This window comes from Melanerpes formicivorus, unplaced genomic scaffold (genome assembly GCF_026170545.1).
Source record: "Melanerpes formicivorus ecotype bairdi unplaced genomic scaffold, bMelFor1.0.p_v2 SCAF_119, whole genome shotgun sequence".
In the NCBI taxonomy this organism is placed as follows: Eukaryota; Metazoa; Chordata; class Aves; order Piciformes; family Picidae; genus Melanerpes; species Melanerpes formicivorus.
The window spans coordinates 361,154-378,164 of NW_027142471.1; the positions used below are offsets into that span (position 1 = coordinate 361,154).

Consider the following 17,011-nt stretch of genomic DNA (forward strand, 5'->3'; position numbering starts at 1 on the left):
TCCAGCCTTACCTTTCAGGGTAAAAATAGAGTTGCAATGAGTTGGCCCAGCAGCCTGGCAAGCTGGGCCTTGACACTGTCTAAGGTAGGGGAACCCAGCACCTGCCTGGGGAGTTTATTCCAATGTCCAATAGCTTGAAAGGTTTTTCCTGGCATCCAGTTGGAATCTCCCCAGTAGCAGCTTGTCCCATTCAGCCCTGGGCTTTACCATGGGGCTGCACACAAAGGGAGTCTCCCTTCTCATGGCAGCCACCTTTTATGTGCTTGTACATGGTTGTGAGGTCTGCCCTAAGCCTTCTCTTCTCCAGGCCCAGCAACCCCAGCTCTCTCAGCCTTTCTTCCTATGACAGGGCTGCCAGACCTCTAATCACTTCTGTGGCCCTTCTCTGGACCCTCTCCAGCCTGTCCCCAGCCTTCTTGTACAGCAGGGACCAAACCTGTGCACAGTGCTCCAGGTGCAGCCTGCCCAGCGCTGAGCAGAGTGGGACAATGACTTCTTTATCCCTGCCTGTGACACCCTGATCAAACCTTGATCAACCCTGCAGCCCAGCACCCTGGTGGCTTTCTTTGCCCCAGCAGCTCACCGCTCACTCATCTTGAGCCTTTTGTCCACCAAGACCCCTAGGTTCCTCTCCACAGTGCTGCTCTCCAGCCAGGTGGCTTCCAGCCTGAGCTGCATTCCTGGGTTGTGTGTTCCCAGGTGCAAGACCTTGCACTTGGCCTCGTTCACCTTCACACAGCTCCTACTTGCACATGAGCAGCCTGTCAAGACCTTCCTGCAGGGTGTCCTTAGGTTCCTCCTCCTGACAGAGCACTGCAAGACTTTTTTACCAAATTTTGACCTGCAGAAGAGGGTTTTGGGGAACTCAGGCTGCAGATATAGGACACCTGGGGTTTATTTCTATTCTTTTGCTTCAAACTCTGCCAGGAAGTCCAAGTTAGACTTGGATTTTGCCCCCAGACCAAAACACTGCCTGTGGTTAAACCATTGTTTGCACATCTAACTTTGTAAGCTCGTGCTCTGAGCACACATTTCACCTTCTGCAGCTCTTGAGCCCTGATTCCTTGAGAAAGTGCTTCCCAGAGCCTTGTTCTTGTGTAAAATGTTATGGGCCCTGCAGTGCTGTGAAGGTGAAGAGACGAAATAGCAGCAAAGATCCTGCAGCCAAGGAGCAGATCTGGGGCTGCCAGCCACCCTCTGGCTGCAGCTTGCATGGAGCTCAGGCTCTCAGGGTTGAACCAGAGCTTCAGATCACATTTCTAAACTAATGAACTGCTCCTGTGTAGGGCTGAGAGGTGTGATTAACACTTACTTTGTCCTCAGACTAGTAAACATTGCAGAACTTCTGAAGCTAGCTGCCAGGGGAAGCAGTTCTCACTTCTTCCCATGGGGAAGGTGTGGCCTCAGAGCCTGGTTCCAGAGCAGACCTCAGCCTCACCGCTGGGATAAATGTTCTTCACCTCTTCAGCTGCCAGTTGTCAGCACCTTAGAGCAGCAGCCTGTGATGGTCTGTCCTGAATGGACAAAAAAAGCCTCAAAATTGCTCTGAATCAGACAATGAGGCAGAAGTTAGTAGATCTGGTTCTTTAGGCTTGCCTGAACATGTTTCAGAGCCAGAACGAGCCAGGTGGGCGTGCTTTTGGCCACGTTTGGAAAGAAGGCTTTCTATAGGTTGCAATACCAGGGTTTTATCCCTAGATCTGTGTTGCTACTGGCCAGTATTGCCTCGGGAAATCTCTATGTACCAGCCCAAAGAGCCAGAGCCTTGTCTTGCAATTGTCCACGCTCTGGAAGGAGCCACAGGCTTCGCTTGGAAGTCAAACTGTGTTTCAGTTTACCCAGACAGGACAGCAAGGACCCCTCGCTATTTCCAGCGTTGTAAAGCCCAGGGGCAGACAGGCGTCTTGCCAGGCCGAGAGGCGAAACCCCAGGGAAGCTGAGTCCCCGGGACAGTTTCGCTTGACTGGAGCAAGGAGTGAGCGCTGCTGCAAAGGGATTGCAGCTGAGAAACCTCCTCTCTACAAAGCTTTTGGCTACAAATTCTTTGGGAACCAATCCTGCTTCAGCAATAAGCTGCAGACACCAACACCAAGTGAGACGGTGCTCTTGCAGCTTCCACGGGGTCGGCGCCGTTGTGGCTTGTCTAGATCGTAACGTGTGTGACAATATCTGATTTGTATAAGCATCTATTGAAGGTCTGTTGCTTTAGGGAATCCTGGAGTTCCCCCCCGCCCCCGCCCCGTTGTGGCCTTCAACACCTCCAGGGAGGAGGCAGCCACAGCCTCACTGGGAAACCTGCTCCCCTTGTACTGAAGAACTTCTTCCTCAGCTCCAGTCTAACCCTGCTCTCAGCTTCAAACCATTCCCCCTTCTCCACTGCATTTTCCTGGCCCACAGTAGCTTTCACCATTTCCCTTGGATTCTCTTCTACAAGAGGATTTTTGGTGTAGGATTCCTGTTCACTTTCCTCTTGCCTGTGCAAAGCTTCACCAGGAGGAGCAGGGAGGGGAAATCCCATTCAGCCATGGAGATCCCTTCCTCTTCCACCAGCTGAACATTTGTGGTTCTATTCCTAATATATTGTGGAGTGATGGAGCAGGCAAAAGGGAAGGGAAAGAAGCAGTCCCAAAAGGAATCACATCCAAGGTTTCAGACATACCTGGGTGAACCCTGAGCTTGGTTCCAGCTCCAAATGTCAGTGGTTCATAAGCACTACACTGTGACCAAAGGCTTTGCACAATGGTGCCCTGGCTGCAGGGCTGCAAGATGGAGCCTTGAGAACAGGGCAATTCAAAATTCCTCTTGGAGCATCCCCAGCAATGGTGCTGGCCACCTCCTCAGCAAACACTTCCTTCAGCCACATTCCTCAACCTCCTTGGCCTCCCTGGCACTCACCTGTTGCCAGCAGCAACCTACCCCAACCCTCACAGCTACACTTGGCCTTGGCACAACATGCCCAGCCCTGGGCAAGAGGCCTCAGGAGCCTGATCTGCTTCTGAGAGCAGCAACAGGAGCCCCTGGGACAGAGAGAGCTTTGCCTGGGGAACTGCATCACTGCCAGGGGTGGGATGGGCAGCAGAAGGGTGAAACAGGGTCAGAGCCACCTGGGCCAGGAGCAAAGGTTCACAGTCTGCTTGTGGACATCCAGGGAACCCATGGATTGTCAGCATCTTGGGTGACTGTGTGACTGTGAGACCACCCTGCAATGACCACCTCAGTGCCACCCCAGCAACCCTTTCAAGAGAGGACTAACTGGAGCCTTGCCAGGGAGGTCTCTGGCAGGGGATGAGGACCACTGGGGGTTCACTCTTCACTGCCCAAGCTTTGCACCTCCCAGCCAAGAGGCTTCAGGAGCTTGGTCTGCTTCTGTGGAAGGCAGAGCAGCAGTGGGCAGGAGGAAGCTGAAGGAGCACATTCAGTAGCCTGGATCAATCAAGGTCCCTGCTGCTGCCAGAGAAGGCAAAGCACAAAGCCCCACAGATGGAAACCGTCTCCATCCACTTCACTCACACTGCTTCACGGACACACAACTGTTCCAAAGGCAGCAGGAAAAGGCTCTGACACTTACTGGGATCTACCCTCAGCTGGGTGCCACCTCCAAAGACAGCTGGGTTGCCATCATTGTTCACACAGTGTTTGACCCCACAACAAAAACTCTGTAACCACAGCTGCCCTGCTCTGGTTTCTTCCCCCACAGGCTGCAGGCTGCTGGCTGGGCACTTCCCTTCCAGCAGTCACTGCGGGGCATCCCTTCCAGCTCTGGCAGAGATGGCCCAGGGGAGCCTTGTCCCACCTAGAGGAAAGGTGTGGGACTGTGCTCACCACCCCACTGCCAGCTCTCCATCCTCCCTGCAAGCAGAGCTCTGCCCTGGGCTCTCCTGCACCCTCTGCACACCTTCAGAAGGTCTCCTCGGCCCTGGCTGCTCTGTGCCACACACTCTGCACAGACACAGCAAAGCTCTGAGCCTCTGCAGAGCACCTCCCAGCACAGCTCAGCTGCCCTTGCTCCCAGGGAGGGCTGTGACTCTCCTGTCCCCACTCCTTCAGGCTGGGTTTCTCCCCACCAGCTCTCCCCACCAGTTGTGTCCAACTCCTGGAAGCAGCTTTCCACTGTGGCCCATCCCTTACAGACCCCACACTCAGCTCTGCCCCAGGGCACAGGACAGGGGTTGCCAGAGAGATGGGGGGGGGGGGGGGGAGCACACGGGGAGGCAGCTGGCACAGCCTCCCACTGGGTGTCACAAAACATTGCTGCCCTGCCCAAAGGTCCCCTGCCAAGGCCAGGCTGTCCAGGGCCAGCTGCACAGGCAGCTCACAGCTGGTGGAGAGGAGACAGCTGCAAAACAGGAGACAGCAGAGCATGGGATGAGCAGAGGAAGAGAAGGGAACTCAGCAGTTGCTGAGCTGTGGCAGGTGCTCAGACCTGGGCATTTCTCTCAGTCCTGGGCTCCTCTGTACCCTTGCAAAGAGCTTTCTCACAGACAAACCTCCCACCCAGAGCCCTCCTCCCACAGCGGCTGGCAGCTTCCCCGCTCCCAGGGAGCAGACACAGGAAGGCCTCTCACAGTTTCACCCTGACACTGTGGCCTTGGACCTTTCTGTGCTGCCCTGCACAGGTCAGAAACAGCTTTGGCAGGACCCAGAAGGAGGCACAGGTAGCTCTGTCCCAGCTCCAGAGGGGCACCCGCAGGCACAGGCACTCACAGCACACACACCACCCCCACACCACCCCTCTCATCTCCACGGAGCAGGGCAGCCTTGGTCTGCCTGGCCAGGGCCTTGCCAGCCAGGTGAGAGGACTCTTCTCCAACAGCCCAGCAGCACAAGCTCAGCTGCTCCCTCCAACCACGATGCCATGGAAGGCTGCACTGCAGGCACTCTCAGAGCCTCTGATGCAGGGAAGGCATTTCAGGGGTGCAGGGGGTAAAGCAAAGGGGGAACATAAACCCCATCACCACTGCCAGAGAGCTGCATGGAGGAGGAAGGGCAAGCTGGGGATTCACTCACAGGGCTGCACAGACAGTCTGGTGCCTGAGCCAAAGCTCTGCTGGGAGCCAAAGCCAGAGCCCCCACCGTGCTTCCTGCCCTCACAAAAACCCTGTGAGCCCCTCCTCAAGCAGCAGCTCTTCCCAAGCCTTCTCCCTGCACCCAGGCAAGAACAGCCTCTGTCTGTCTCTCTGTCTCCTGCACTGACTTCTCTCTGTGGCCTCCAGCTGGCTACAGGCAGGAAGGAGGCAGGAGAAGAGAGCTTGGAGTGCAGAAGCAGCAGACCCAAATGTACCTGGCAGGACTTGCAGCTTCGTGCCTGGCCCCAGGTGCAGCTTCCCTGTGTTGCTTCTCACACAGTGCTCCATAGCCCAGCAAGAACCCAAGGCTCAGCCTCCCCTCTTCCTGTCTCTATACTCTCCTGAGAGCATCTTCCTTCAGCCTCCTCCTCAGTAGGTGTTGGAGGCCTTGGCTCCATTCAGTCCTGGCTCTGCCTCTGAGGGAAGCTCTCAGTACCTCTCTAGATCTCCATGAGATCTCCTCCAGCCTCCCCTTGACAATCACCATTGTCCCTGGTCAGCTGCATGGCAATAAGTGGATCTAAGTCACCTCAGGTGTCAGAGGTGGGAAGGTGACCCAGAGTAGGGTCAGAGTAAGCAGTGAAGCTCAGCTTCCCACCTATAGATTGCCAGAGACAAACAAATACGTCACAGTGAGCTCCAGCAACATACAAAGAGTTTTAAGAGAGGAGAGCTGCACACTCACCGGGCTGCACAGACACTCTGCTCCCTGAGCCAAAGCTCAGCTGCCTGCTGCCAGTGTCACACAGCATTTCCTTCCATGACAAAAAGCCCAACCAGGCAGGTCAGAAGCTCCACTTCTCCCCAAGCCTTTCTCCAGTCATGTCGAGGCTTGGAGGGGCAACCAAAGGGCCAAGAGTGCTTCCACTGTTTATGAAAGCTCAGTGAGATGCAGTGGTGTAGGACAGGGCAGCTGGGGACATCTGGCAATGAGCAGGACACCCCTTGGACTACCCCAGACAACCTGAGACACAGAAGAGTCACTTTGGACCAAGTTTCCACCTTCCCTTAAGCAAAGTCCATATTAGATATGGTCACACAGGTGACCTAACCCCCAGGCAGGCTGCTCTGAGCCAGCCCAACAAACACCTCTGAGAAAACCAAAAGCAGAGGATCAGGGCTGCACTTACATGGCCTGGCAGTGAGCCTGGTTCCAGAGCCAAAGGCAGCTGTGTACCTGGAAGCTGCTGCAGTGCCACAGTGCTTCCTCTCCCAGCAAAAACCTCCCCACTCCCTTCTCAGGCTGAGCTCCACGGGGCAGTGCTGGCTGGCACTGAGGGTCAGCCACATCCCCAAGTGAAGACCACTCCAGCCTGCCTGTGGGATCCAGAGCACCATTTGCCCTCTTGGGCAAATCACAGAATCCTAAAATGGTTTGGCTAGGAAGAGACTTTAAAGCTCATCCAGCTCCAACCCCCTGCCATGGGCAGGGACTCCTCCACCAGCCCAGGTGGCTCAAGGTCCCATCCAGCCTGGTCTGAACACTTCCAGGGAGGGGACATCCACAGCCTCTGTGGGCACCCTGTGCCAGAGTCTCCCCAGCCTCACTGTCACAAATTTCTTCCTAATCTCCAATTTGTGAGCACTGCTGAGCCACAGCAGGGGGATTTCCTTAAGTCCATCATCCCACAGAGCCCTCTCCATCACCCCTCAAACACCAGTGCCCCTCTGCTGCCCTGCCCCTCTCTCGCTTCCTCCAGGCACCTGAGGACATCTCTGAGGCTCTGCAGTGCACACTGCAGGACTTCTGGCAAAGGAGACAAGCCAAGAGCCCAGCCCTGAGCTGGATGGACAGTCTGGTCTCTCAGCCAGGTTTTTTAACAACTGATAGAGCTGCTTCCAAAATATCTTATGGCCTAAAGGCCTTTAGCCAGAGCAGCCAGGAGCTAGGGAAATGAGCAGACTTGTGAGAGAAGAAGCCAAGAAAAAATAAGCAAAGGAAATGTACAGAAAACCAGTTTAGGGTCCTAACTTTTCATGTTATTTCAGTTGGAAATGAACCAAGCAGGGGATCCAGACCTCAACCCTAGACACCAGTTTCACCTTTTCTTTTGGCCAAGCAAACTCATCTGAGATCTGTTCCCCTATAGGCCTAATCCTGTCTGACATGGAGCTTCCAGGGGACAGAGCTCACAGCAGAACAGCAGCAGTCCCTGAGCTGGTCACTCGCATCAGCCTGGCAGAGGAGTGACAGCCAAACTCTGCTGTTCTTCCCCATGCCCTCTCTCCTTCCTAATTTAAAGCAGCTCTTCCCTCTGCATTTTAAGGGAGCTCTGACAAAAGCACAGAGGTGCTCTGGGGAGGTACCTGCTGGGCTTCAGCAGCAGCCTGGTTCCTCCTCCAGAGACAAACCTGCAGCATACACACGGCAAAAGCTGCCTCACAACCCCCCTGCTGCTCTGCTCACTTCAGCTTCCACGGCAGGGGACTCCACTCACTGACAAAACTCAGTGTGCAGAATGCTTGTTAGATATCCCCACAAAGCTGGGGTTCTCTTCTGGGTTATCTTCTCCCTATCTCCTGGCAGATTTCAGGTCAAGAAAGATGAAGTGCCCTGAGCATGAGATGCTTTGGCAGAGCCAGGGGTAAGATAAAACCTGCTCTGCAAGATACATCCAGGGAACACTTCCTGTCCAAGCTGTGCCTTGGGCTGAAAAGGGAAACACCACCAGAAGCACTGCACTGCTCTGCCCTGAATGGTCTTGCAGGGGAAGATGTAACAGAGCAGTCAGAGTGCTTGGCTAGGACACTTGGTGCAGTGCTCGCAGGAGCAGAGCTTCCACAGACTCTTCTCTCTCTCTTAATGCACAGCAAAGTATCTTTTGTTACAGGGCAGAGGCTTCCCAAATCTCTGGAGAGTCATCTTCTACTTTCTCTGTCCTTCACTTGTAATTCCACACATGGGTAGCCCTTAAGATGCTCTCCAGGAGGGATAAGTGTGGAAAGCACAAGGAAAGTCCATTCTTCTATACTGTGCAATGGCTCTTTCTACCAAGGAAAGCCATGAAGCTGAAGCTTGAGGAATGAGAGCATTCTGTAGCTTGGGGAAGGTTTGTCACAGCTCTTCTGGCACTCCATGCTGCTTTACACCGATGCAGTTTTGCAGGGAGTCCTCTATGTGAGTGGGAACTTGCACTGGGATCACTGGGGGAGGGCTCCTTTCCCCTAGCAGCCTCTCTCCACAGGCTGTTGCTGCTGCCTTGACATTCCCTGTTCCAGCCACACTTTCATTTCAGCCCCAGAAGCAGCAGGTACCCAGCATCCTGATTCTTCGATTCATAGAACAGTTTGGGTTGGAAGAGACCTTAAAGACCATCCAGTTCCAATGCCCTGCCATGGGCAGGGACACCTCCCACCAGCCCAGGCTGCTCAAGGCCTCATCCAGCCTGGAGAGAGAAAAGTCCTGCACTCTAACTGCAAGCCTTTGGTCTTTGCTCCTCACCAAGAGCTCAGATCTTACATTCAGACCAAAATATAATGGAGAGAGAGAACTTTGCCCTTGCAGACAAATAATTAACTGTACTCCTAATGAATTTCTGTGATGGTTGTGCACATTTCAGCCATTCACAGCAGTTCTATATCCATTTTGGTGGGGGATGCCACCACCCCTCCTCATATGAGGATTTCAGAGCTGCAGTGATGAGGATGTCATGAGCACAGCCCTGTGCAGTCCTCCCTTCTGCAGGAGTCACACCCTGCATTTTGAATAGCATCAGGACCAAACCTTTGGAAAGAGAGATGATTACCACCAAATGCAGCAGAAGCAGCTTCACCTATGGATCCAAGGGGAAAGCTGCAGAAGCATCCTTCTGCTCACAAAGATAGCTCAGGGATTCACAGCATCACAAAACGTTCAGGGTTGGAAGGGACCTCCAGAGCTCATCCAGGCCAACCCCCTGCCTGAGCAGGGCACCCAGGGCAGGGCACCCAGAACACATCCAGGAGGATTTGTAAATCTCTAGAGGAGACTCCACAGCCTCCCTGGGCAGCCTGCTCCAGGGCTCTGCACCCTCACAGGGACAAAATTTCCCGTTCTGTTCCTGTGGCACCTCCTCTGCTCCAGCTTGCCTCCAGTACCCCTTGTGCTGTGCTTGGCCATCCCTGAGCAGAGCCTGGCTCCAGCCCTGCACAGATTTATCCCCAGCACTGAGGGCAGCCCTCAGGCTCCTCTGCTCCCAGCTCCCAGCCCCAGCTCCCTCAGCTGTGCTCACAGGGAGATGTTCCACTGCCTGCAGCAGCTCTGTGCCTCTGGGCTGGACTCTCTCAAGCAGTTCCTTGAGGTCCTTCTTGAACTGGGTGGCCCAGAGCTGGGCACAACCTTTACTAAGTTTTTATACAACAGACAGGAAAACCAAGTGCAAGATTCCTGCAGAATTTGAGAGTGCACCATGGAACAATGGCACTCTGCAGGCTGCCATCATGGACCAATCCCTTCAGCTGGCTGCACTTCCAAAAGAGCTTTGGAAAACTCCAGATCTTTTTTTCCCTTTAATTCAGAGCAAGAGGAACTCTCCCCTCAGACTCTGCTTTCCAGGAAGTTTGACCACCTTAGCCTACCCCAGGACCTCTGCCCTTCAACCAGCTTCAGGAGAACACTTTAGGAACTTTTCTTTCTTAGTGAAAACAAACTCCTTAGAGCAAACTACTTCCTGCCCCTGGCTCTGTGTCCTGTGGCTTACACTCAGCTTTCAGTTTCTCTCCCACGGGGTTGTTCTTTTCTTCAAAGCCAGGCAGATCTCCACACCTTGAAGAGGATGAGCAGAAACAGGTTAAAAAAGCTGAGTGTTGTTATCATAGTATCATAGTATCATTCAGGGTTGGAAGGGACCACAAGGATCATCTAGTTCCAACCCCCCTGCCATGGGCAGGGACACCCCACACTAGATCAGGCTGCCCAGAGCCTCATCCAGCCTGGGCTTAAACACCTCCAGGGACAGGGCCCCAACCACCTCCCTGGACAACCCATTCCAGGGCTTCAGCACTCTCATGGTGAAGAACCTCCTCCTCACATCCAGCCTGAATCTCCCCACCTCCAGCTTCATTCCATTCCCCCTAGTCCTATCACTACCTGAGATGCTGAGAAGTCCTTTCCCAGCCTTCCTGTAGGCCCCCTTCAGATACTGGAAGGCCACAATGAGGTCACCTCGGAGCCTTCTCTTCTCCAGACTGAACAGCCCCAACTCCTTCAGTCTGTCCTCATAGGAGAGGTGCTCCAGCCCTCTGATCATCCTTGTGGCCCTTCTCTGGACACCTGCCAGCACATCCATATCCCTCTTGTAATAGAGGCTCCAGAACTGGACACAGTACTCCAGGTGGGGTCTCACCAGGGCTGAGTAGAGGGGGAGGATCACCTCCCTCGACCTGCTGGCCACACTTCTCCTGATGCAGCCCAGGATCTGATTGGCTTTGTGGGCTGCAAGTGCACACTGAGAGCTCCTGTTGAGGTTCTTGTCCACCAGCACCCCCAAGTCTCTCTCCTCAGGGCTGCTTTCCAGCCAGTCCCTGCCCAGCCTGGATTTGTGCCTGGGATTGCCTCGACCCAGATGCAGGACCCTGCACTTGCTCTTATTGAACTTCATGAGGTTGGCCTGTGCCCACCTCTCCAGCCTGTCAAGGTCCCTCTGGGTGGCCTCCCTTCCCTCCAGCTGTCTGCTGCACCACACAGCTTGGTGTCATCAGCAAACTTGCTGAGGGTGCACTCAATGCCACTGTCCATGGCACCCACAGAGATGTTGAACAAGACAGGTCCCAGGACTGATCCCTGAGGGACTCCACTTGTCCCTGGCCTCCTCTGGGACATGGACCATGGACAGCCACTCTTTGGGTGTGGCCATCAAGCCAGTTCTGTATCCATCTAGTGGTGCACCCATCAAACCCATGTGACCCATCAAACCCATGTGACAACACCTTCTTGGTGTCAGGACTTTGTGCCCTGGAGCAGGCTGCCCAGAGAGGTTGTGGAGTCTCCTCCAGAGAGATTCCAAACCCTCCTGGATGTGTTCCTGTGTGACCTGCCCTGGGTGCCCCTGCACTGACAGGGGGCTGGACTGGATGAGCTCTGGAGGTCTCACAGCTGTCCTGCCTGAGAGTCTTCTACAACAATCAGCTCTGAGGTCTGAACTTAAGAATTTCTTGACTAAAGGAGTCCTAATGAAGAGTGAATCTTAGTGAGTCTCACTAGGGAAAAGTGCCTTTCATGGTAGAACCTGGGGGGAAAAGCCCAAACAAACTGAAACCAACCCCAAAACAAACCAAAACCAAATCCTGTCTAGAGATATTTTATGGGAGGTGCTGCCTGGGCTGGTTTCCCTCCTTTCCTCCTCAGATAATTTCTTTAAGCTAAAACTGCAAACTGGAAATTTGTTTCCTATTATCCTGTTCTGATTTATTTCTTTTAAGTGAAAAGAAAATGTATTTCCCTTTCCTGATGTCTCTCCCAGGGCTCTCTGCCTCTCCACAGCAGCACAAATGACCATTTGCTCTGGGGTATGCTACAGACAGTGAAGTCAAACAGCCTGGCAGAACAGGATAGCATCAGAATTAGCTGGAATGAGCAGTGGAAGGATAAAGCCTGAAAGGTGTTGTCGGACAAGAGGGGACATGGGTCCCAGGAACACCTGTGCAATTCAGGCCTTGAAGAATTCTCTGTTGATAATATACTGGCGGAGAGGAGATGTGAGAAAGTGCTGATTGCTTGGTATGCTGAAGTCCAGCTGCCCCTGAGATGGGAGGCAAGCGAGATAAGGAAGAGGCGAGATCTGGGAAAGAGAGCAATTAGGCCGGATGGAAGAATTCCACAGAGTTGTGAAAACAATGATGTAACCTTTTAGAGAGCAACCAATAATATGTTGCCAAGTGGGCATAATTATAGCAAACTGTATATAAGATGTGTCTGATGCTCAATAAAGGGGAATCCGCTGATCAAATTGGTCGTTAAAGCGGCCCCCTTCTTGCAGTAAGTGGCGCTCGAACACGGGACCCTAATGAAGACAAACGTTAGGGTTTAAGAAGTTCTTCGGGACGTTGGGAGATTCGCAGTAAGCCGGGAGGCAAGAAGATGGCCGGCCCGGGATAGCAGTACCGGAGGCTGCAAGAAAAGGGAAGACAGCCTTGAAGCCGAAGACGCTGTAGAGCCGGAAACTGCTTAAACGAGGACTGTGCGCACAGGTATTAACGTTTAAATACGGTTATGGATAGGCAGGCAGCGTATGATTTATTTATATGCTTTTTAGAAAAGCGACAGTGTAAGTTAAATTTTACAAAGGAGTTGGTGCCGCTGTTAAGCTATGCAGGAGAGTTAGGATATTTTAAGGACCCAAATGAGGTGTTTGAAAGATTGCAGTGGAAAAAGTCTGGACAAGACTTGTGGCTGCATGGCTTAGATGATGAAAAACGAGCAAAGGAGTGTGGAAAATGGTGGAAGATGGTTATGACAGCATTGGATCAGCATCGTGCTGAGCAAGTGGCAGCTTATCAAGCCAGGGTACGATTAGATCATACGGACCCAAATGGAGCAAGTGTTACACATGCTGGGTTGCCTTTGTCAGAAGAGGTTCAGGATTATTTAAGAAAGGAGAAGGCTGCGTGTGTAAAAGGACTAGGTGGCAGAGTCGAATTACAATCTGTAACACAGGACTCTGCTGAGGAGCCTTCCCCGTCTCTTTTAGCTGAGCAAATTGTACAGGAGAAGAAAGTAAGTGAGGGAGAGGAGACAAACAGGGCGATAGATCCTGGAGGTGGTGTTAAAGATCATGCGAGAAAGCATGCAGAGTATTGGCGAAAGGTTGCAGAACACTTAAACGCCGAAGGAGATCAGGAAGGGCTTAGCCGGCTGGCTGCTTCACATCAAGTTCCTCCAGTAATGTATACACAGGTCCCTGGGGAGCAAAATGTTTTTCAGGCTGATGTAACCCAATTGCCATGGAAATTGTTATCTCAATTAAGACAGACTGCGAGTCAATTTGGGGTTCAATCTGAACCAGGTAGACAGATGATTGATTTTATTTACATGAACTATAATATGTTACCTAGAGATTCTTATAATGTTATGAAGCTGATCCTAACAGCATCTCAATTTATGACATTTTTGAATGAGTGGGAACACCTAGCTAGACAATCAGCTGGAGTACAAAGACAGCAAAATGATCCACTATTTGGTGTAACAGTAGATCAGTTGTGTGGAACGGGACAGAATGAGAGACCAGAGTTACAGGCACTTTTACAGCCGCCTGTTTTGCAAGCATCAGCCCAGATAGTAAGGAGGGCTTTTGACAAGCAGAAGGATGGAAATGCAAATCCTCACTATATGGGAATTAAGCAAGGTAGACAGGAACCTCTTGGTGAATTTGTGGATAAGTTGCTTGCCGCACTTAGAGCAGCAAGCGTAGGAGAAGGTATCCGAGAGGCAATTTTAAGGCGGTGTTTAATGCAGAATGGGAACCAGCAGACGCAACAGCTTATTACATCAGCAGATCCTAGATGGACGGTAGCCGAATTGTTGCAGAGGGCTCAGGACTTGCCAAGCAATCCGATGGCCATGTTGACGGAGGTGATTGATAAGGGATTACAAAAACAGGCTGAGGTGTTGTCAATGACAATGACAAAACAGCTTGAGCATAGTCAACAGGTTATGGCAGCCTTAGTACCTTTGCGCACAAACTCGGAAGGGCAAGGCCGACCCTATAAGCAGTCATCAGGCGAAATACAGTGTCATCGAAAAGTGTAAGGCGGAGATATCGTCTAAAGTAATGCCTGGACTTTTGGCCCATAGATCCGCTTTAGGGCATTTCCCTAGCGGAGATAGTTATTTTGATGAAGCTTGTTGGAGAGAATACAGGAACAAGTTGTGGGACTTGGTTATAGATGGTGATAAAACTGCTATAAAGCTGCAAAAGTCGTGGCGAGAATGCATGAACTGTGTTAAAACCTACGAACTGAAACAGCGAATGGCTGCTGCAGTTAGAGCAACTTTGTCAGGACGAGATGCAGCGCCAGGTGTATCTGAGTTGCAGCTGAAAGATGTGTCTGAGAACTGTCGACCGATCGACCGGGGCCGCCCCCGATACATCTTGCGGCGACCACACCGCGTTTACCAGCCGTCACCACTGCCGTTTGCACACAGCGGGGAACCTTCCTCTGACATCGCCAGCGACGGCTCGGACTCGGAAGATAACACCGGCAGCGAGGAATTCAAACAGCGCCGACTTTGCTTTACGGCCCCTCTTAGAAAAAATGGAGCGCTTGGAGGCTCGCGGTTACAGCGTTCCTGCCACCGCACTCCCCCCGCGAGCCCTGCCGGCCCCCGCGGATACCGACGGCTCCGACCAAGGCGGTACCGGCTGACGCACCACCGACACCGTCAGCACCGACAGTAGCAGCGGAGCAGCTGCCACGGCAGCAGCCCCCACCCCTTTCCCCCGCAGCGGCTTTAGCCGCACTACTCTGTTTTGATTTAAAGCAACAGTACTCATTTTGTCATTTCTGATTGTAACGTCTTTCAGAGATTTGTTATTTAGAGTTTTGTTAAGTTTTTCTAATAAGCATAATGAATAAGTAAGCATTTGGTATTTATAAGTACTTAGTACATAGTAATTGCAGTAAGGTGTATGCACTTAGTTAAGAGTTCAAATTGTAAGATTTTCTTTTGGTTCGAACCTTCTTAGTTGTCTGCCTAGGCATTTCAAAGGAGCTCCATGTAATATAGTTAAGGAATGTATAAACAGGTTTTAATTTTGGAAAGTGTTTTTTAGTTAATGTACCAATTTTATTTCTTTTTAGACACTGATTTGATGGATTAATTTTAACATAGTCTTTTAAGGATTTTTGGTATTAGCATAAGTTAAGGTTTGTAGTAAATAGGTATTAATTTTAACAACTATTCCTTCACTAATGTGCAGAAGAACCAAGACTGAGAGGAAACAGCATTTCCCATGAAGTCGAACATCGATCACAATAACTGTTATGATAATCTGGGGTCAAAAGCATCAATCAAAAAAAAAAAAAAAAAAAAAAAAAAAAAAAATTTGTCCTGAATGCTGAATTTGAAAATAGGCAGTTTGGACTGGTAAATACAGAAAACCTATTTTGTGGTGAGAAAAAGGATTTAAATCCCCATGGAAAATTATTGAAAGGGATTGGCATAAGTGGGAAATAAAGACTAGAGAAATTTTAGTTGGGAAATATCAGGAATAATTAAAAGGATTAGTAAAAGGAAAAGTAAGAGACATAAGATTTTGAAGGCAGAGGAATTGAAATAACAAAAGCACAATGGGAAATGGTAAACGAACTAACCAAGGAAGTAGAGAAGAGACTCCAAATGGAATTTTGAAGTGGGTTAAGGAGTTAAAAAATCTGTAGGGCTCCTGAAGAATGTAACTGCTGCCGAGAAGAAAATACACCCGGCTGCTGGTTGCACCCCAGCAGGCCGAGGAGGCAGAGTTCACATATACTTGGTGGAGCCTAATTTTGATCCTAACCCTATTTGTACATAAGTAGTCCAATCGAAATCAAAAACCACGTTCCCATGTGTGGAATCTTGATCAGACCGGAGAGAAAAGACTTGAACTTGAAAAAGCAATAGTAAATTTTTCTGCTACAGTTGAAATCATGATGAATGCAAGTATAGATGCAATAAAAGTGCAGCAAATTGAAATCAATAGTCTCTCGAAAATATCTACTCAGAATAGATTAGCTTTGGATTTTTTATATGTTAAGGAAGGGGGTGTATGTGTAGTCATAAATGTAAGTTGTTGTAGTTATGTTAATCTAGATAAACGAGTGGAAACAGATTTACAGGCGATTGTAAACCACAATCAGATATTACATCAGATTTCTTTAGATGATACTTCTTGTGGATTTAAAGAAATATGGGATAAGTTAACTTTCTGGTTACCAAATCTAAATTGGCTTAAACATTTGTTTGTAATATTGTTGGAACAATTGTAATATTGCTATGCATAATACTCTGCAATTGTTGTTACAAAATACTAAGACCTTTAAGTAAGATTGTTTATGCCAATAAGTTACAAGCAAATGGTTATGATCAGAATGTGATCAGAACAGATGAACTTAATTATGATCCAATTAAGAAGGTTCTGAAATATCTGGAAATTTTAACACAAATCAATGGTGACAAAAAAAAAAAAAAAAAAAAAAAAAAAAAAAAAAAAAAAGGGGGAATTGTGATGAATATACTGGTGATTCGTGTTAAAATTGTAAGACTTAGAGTGCACTGGGATTAAGGGTCAGGATCTTGTGAGGCCTGTTTAGAGGATAAAGAGAAAGAAACCTATCTTGCAGACTTGCAAGGACACTGCCTGGTTAATTGGAGACATCACGGCTGAGAAGGAGCTGTCTTAAAGATAAACATTCAGAACTAGGAATTTGTTTTCCTCAGATAAGAAGCCTGCACAATTGAGCATGTGTGAAAGTGGATGCTCTGACCCTTACCACACTGAATGTAGGGAGAAGGGATTTGACCACCTATTCTAAGACTATCATATGCCTCCCTTCTATTTAGCATAAGTTTGCTTATATAGATGATGAAACTATATAAGATGAAGAAAACTATTGTAAGGTTGCTTTTTGGGTGAAGTTGGTACCAATAAGAGATTAGTATTACTAGGATGAGCAAAAACACATTATTATGGGTAATTTTATATTGGGCAAAGCAATGAAGCTCTTTTGCTCTTGCTGATTGCCTGCAAGTTTTCTGTCTGTGAAGCTAGAGCCTGGCCAGATCTACCTTTACAGATTAAAGAAATCTTGCTACCCTTAAACAAATTATGATTTTTGACCATCCTAGAGAAAATAAAGATGCAACATAACAGGTAGTAATGAATTGATTGAACTTTTTCAGACGTGTCTGATAGGGATACCCAGACTTAATGTAAATATGTTTGTTAATTATAGTAGTAAGTTTTAAGGTTCTTAGGTATTATTGTACT

The 17,011-nt window shown here is 50.0% G+C and overlaps 1 protein-coding gene across 1 annotated transcript in view; it reads right to left on the reverse strand.

Moving 5' to 3' along the window:
• The window catches only part of LOC137456243 (M1-specific T cell receptor alpha chain-like), a 149,002-nt gene that overhangs the window by 4,500 nt on the left and 127,491 nt on the right, over positions 1–17,011 (reverse strand). Inside the window, exon 3 of the mRNA XM_068167540.1 lies at positions 5,008–5,086. Within this exon, the coding sequence (XP_068023641.1) occupies positions 5,008–5,086 (79 nt within the window). The remainder of the gene's footprint in view (positions 1–5,007; positions 5,087–17,011) is intronic.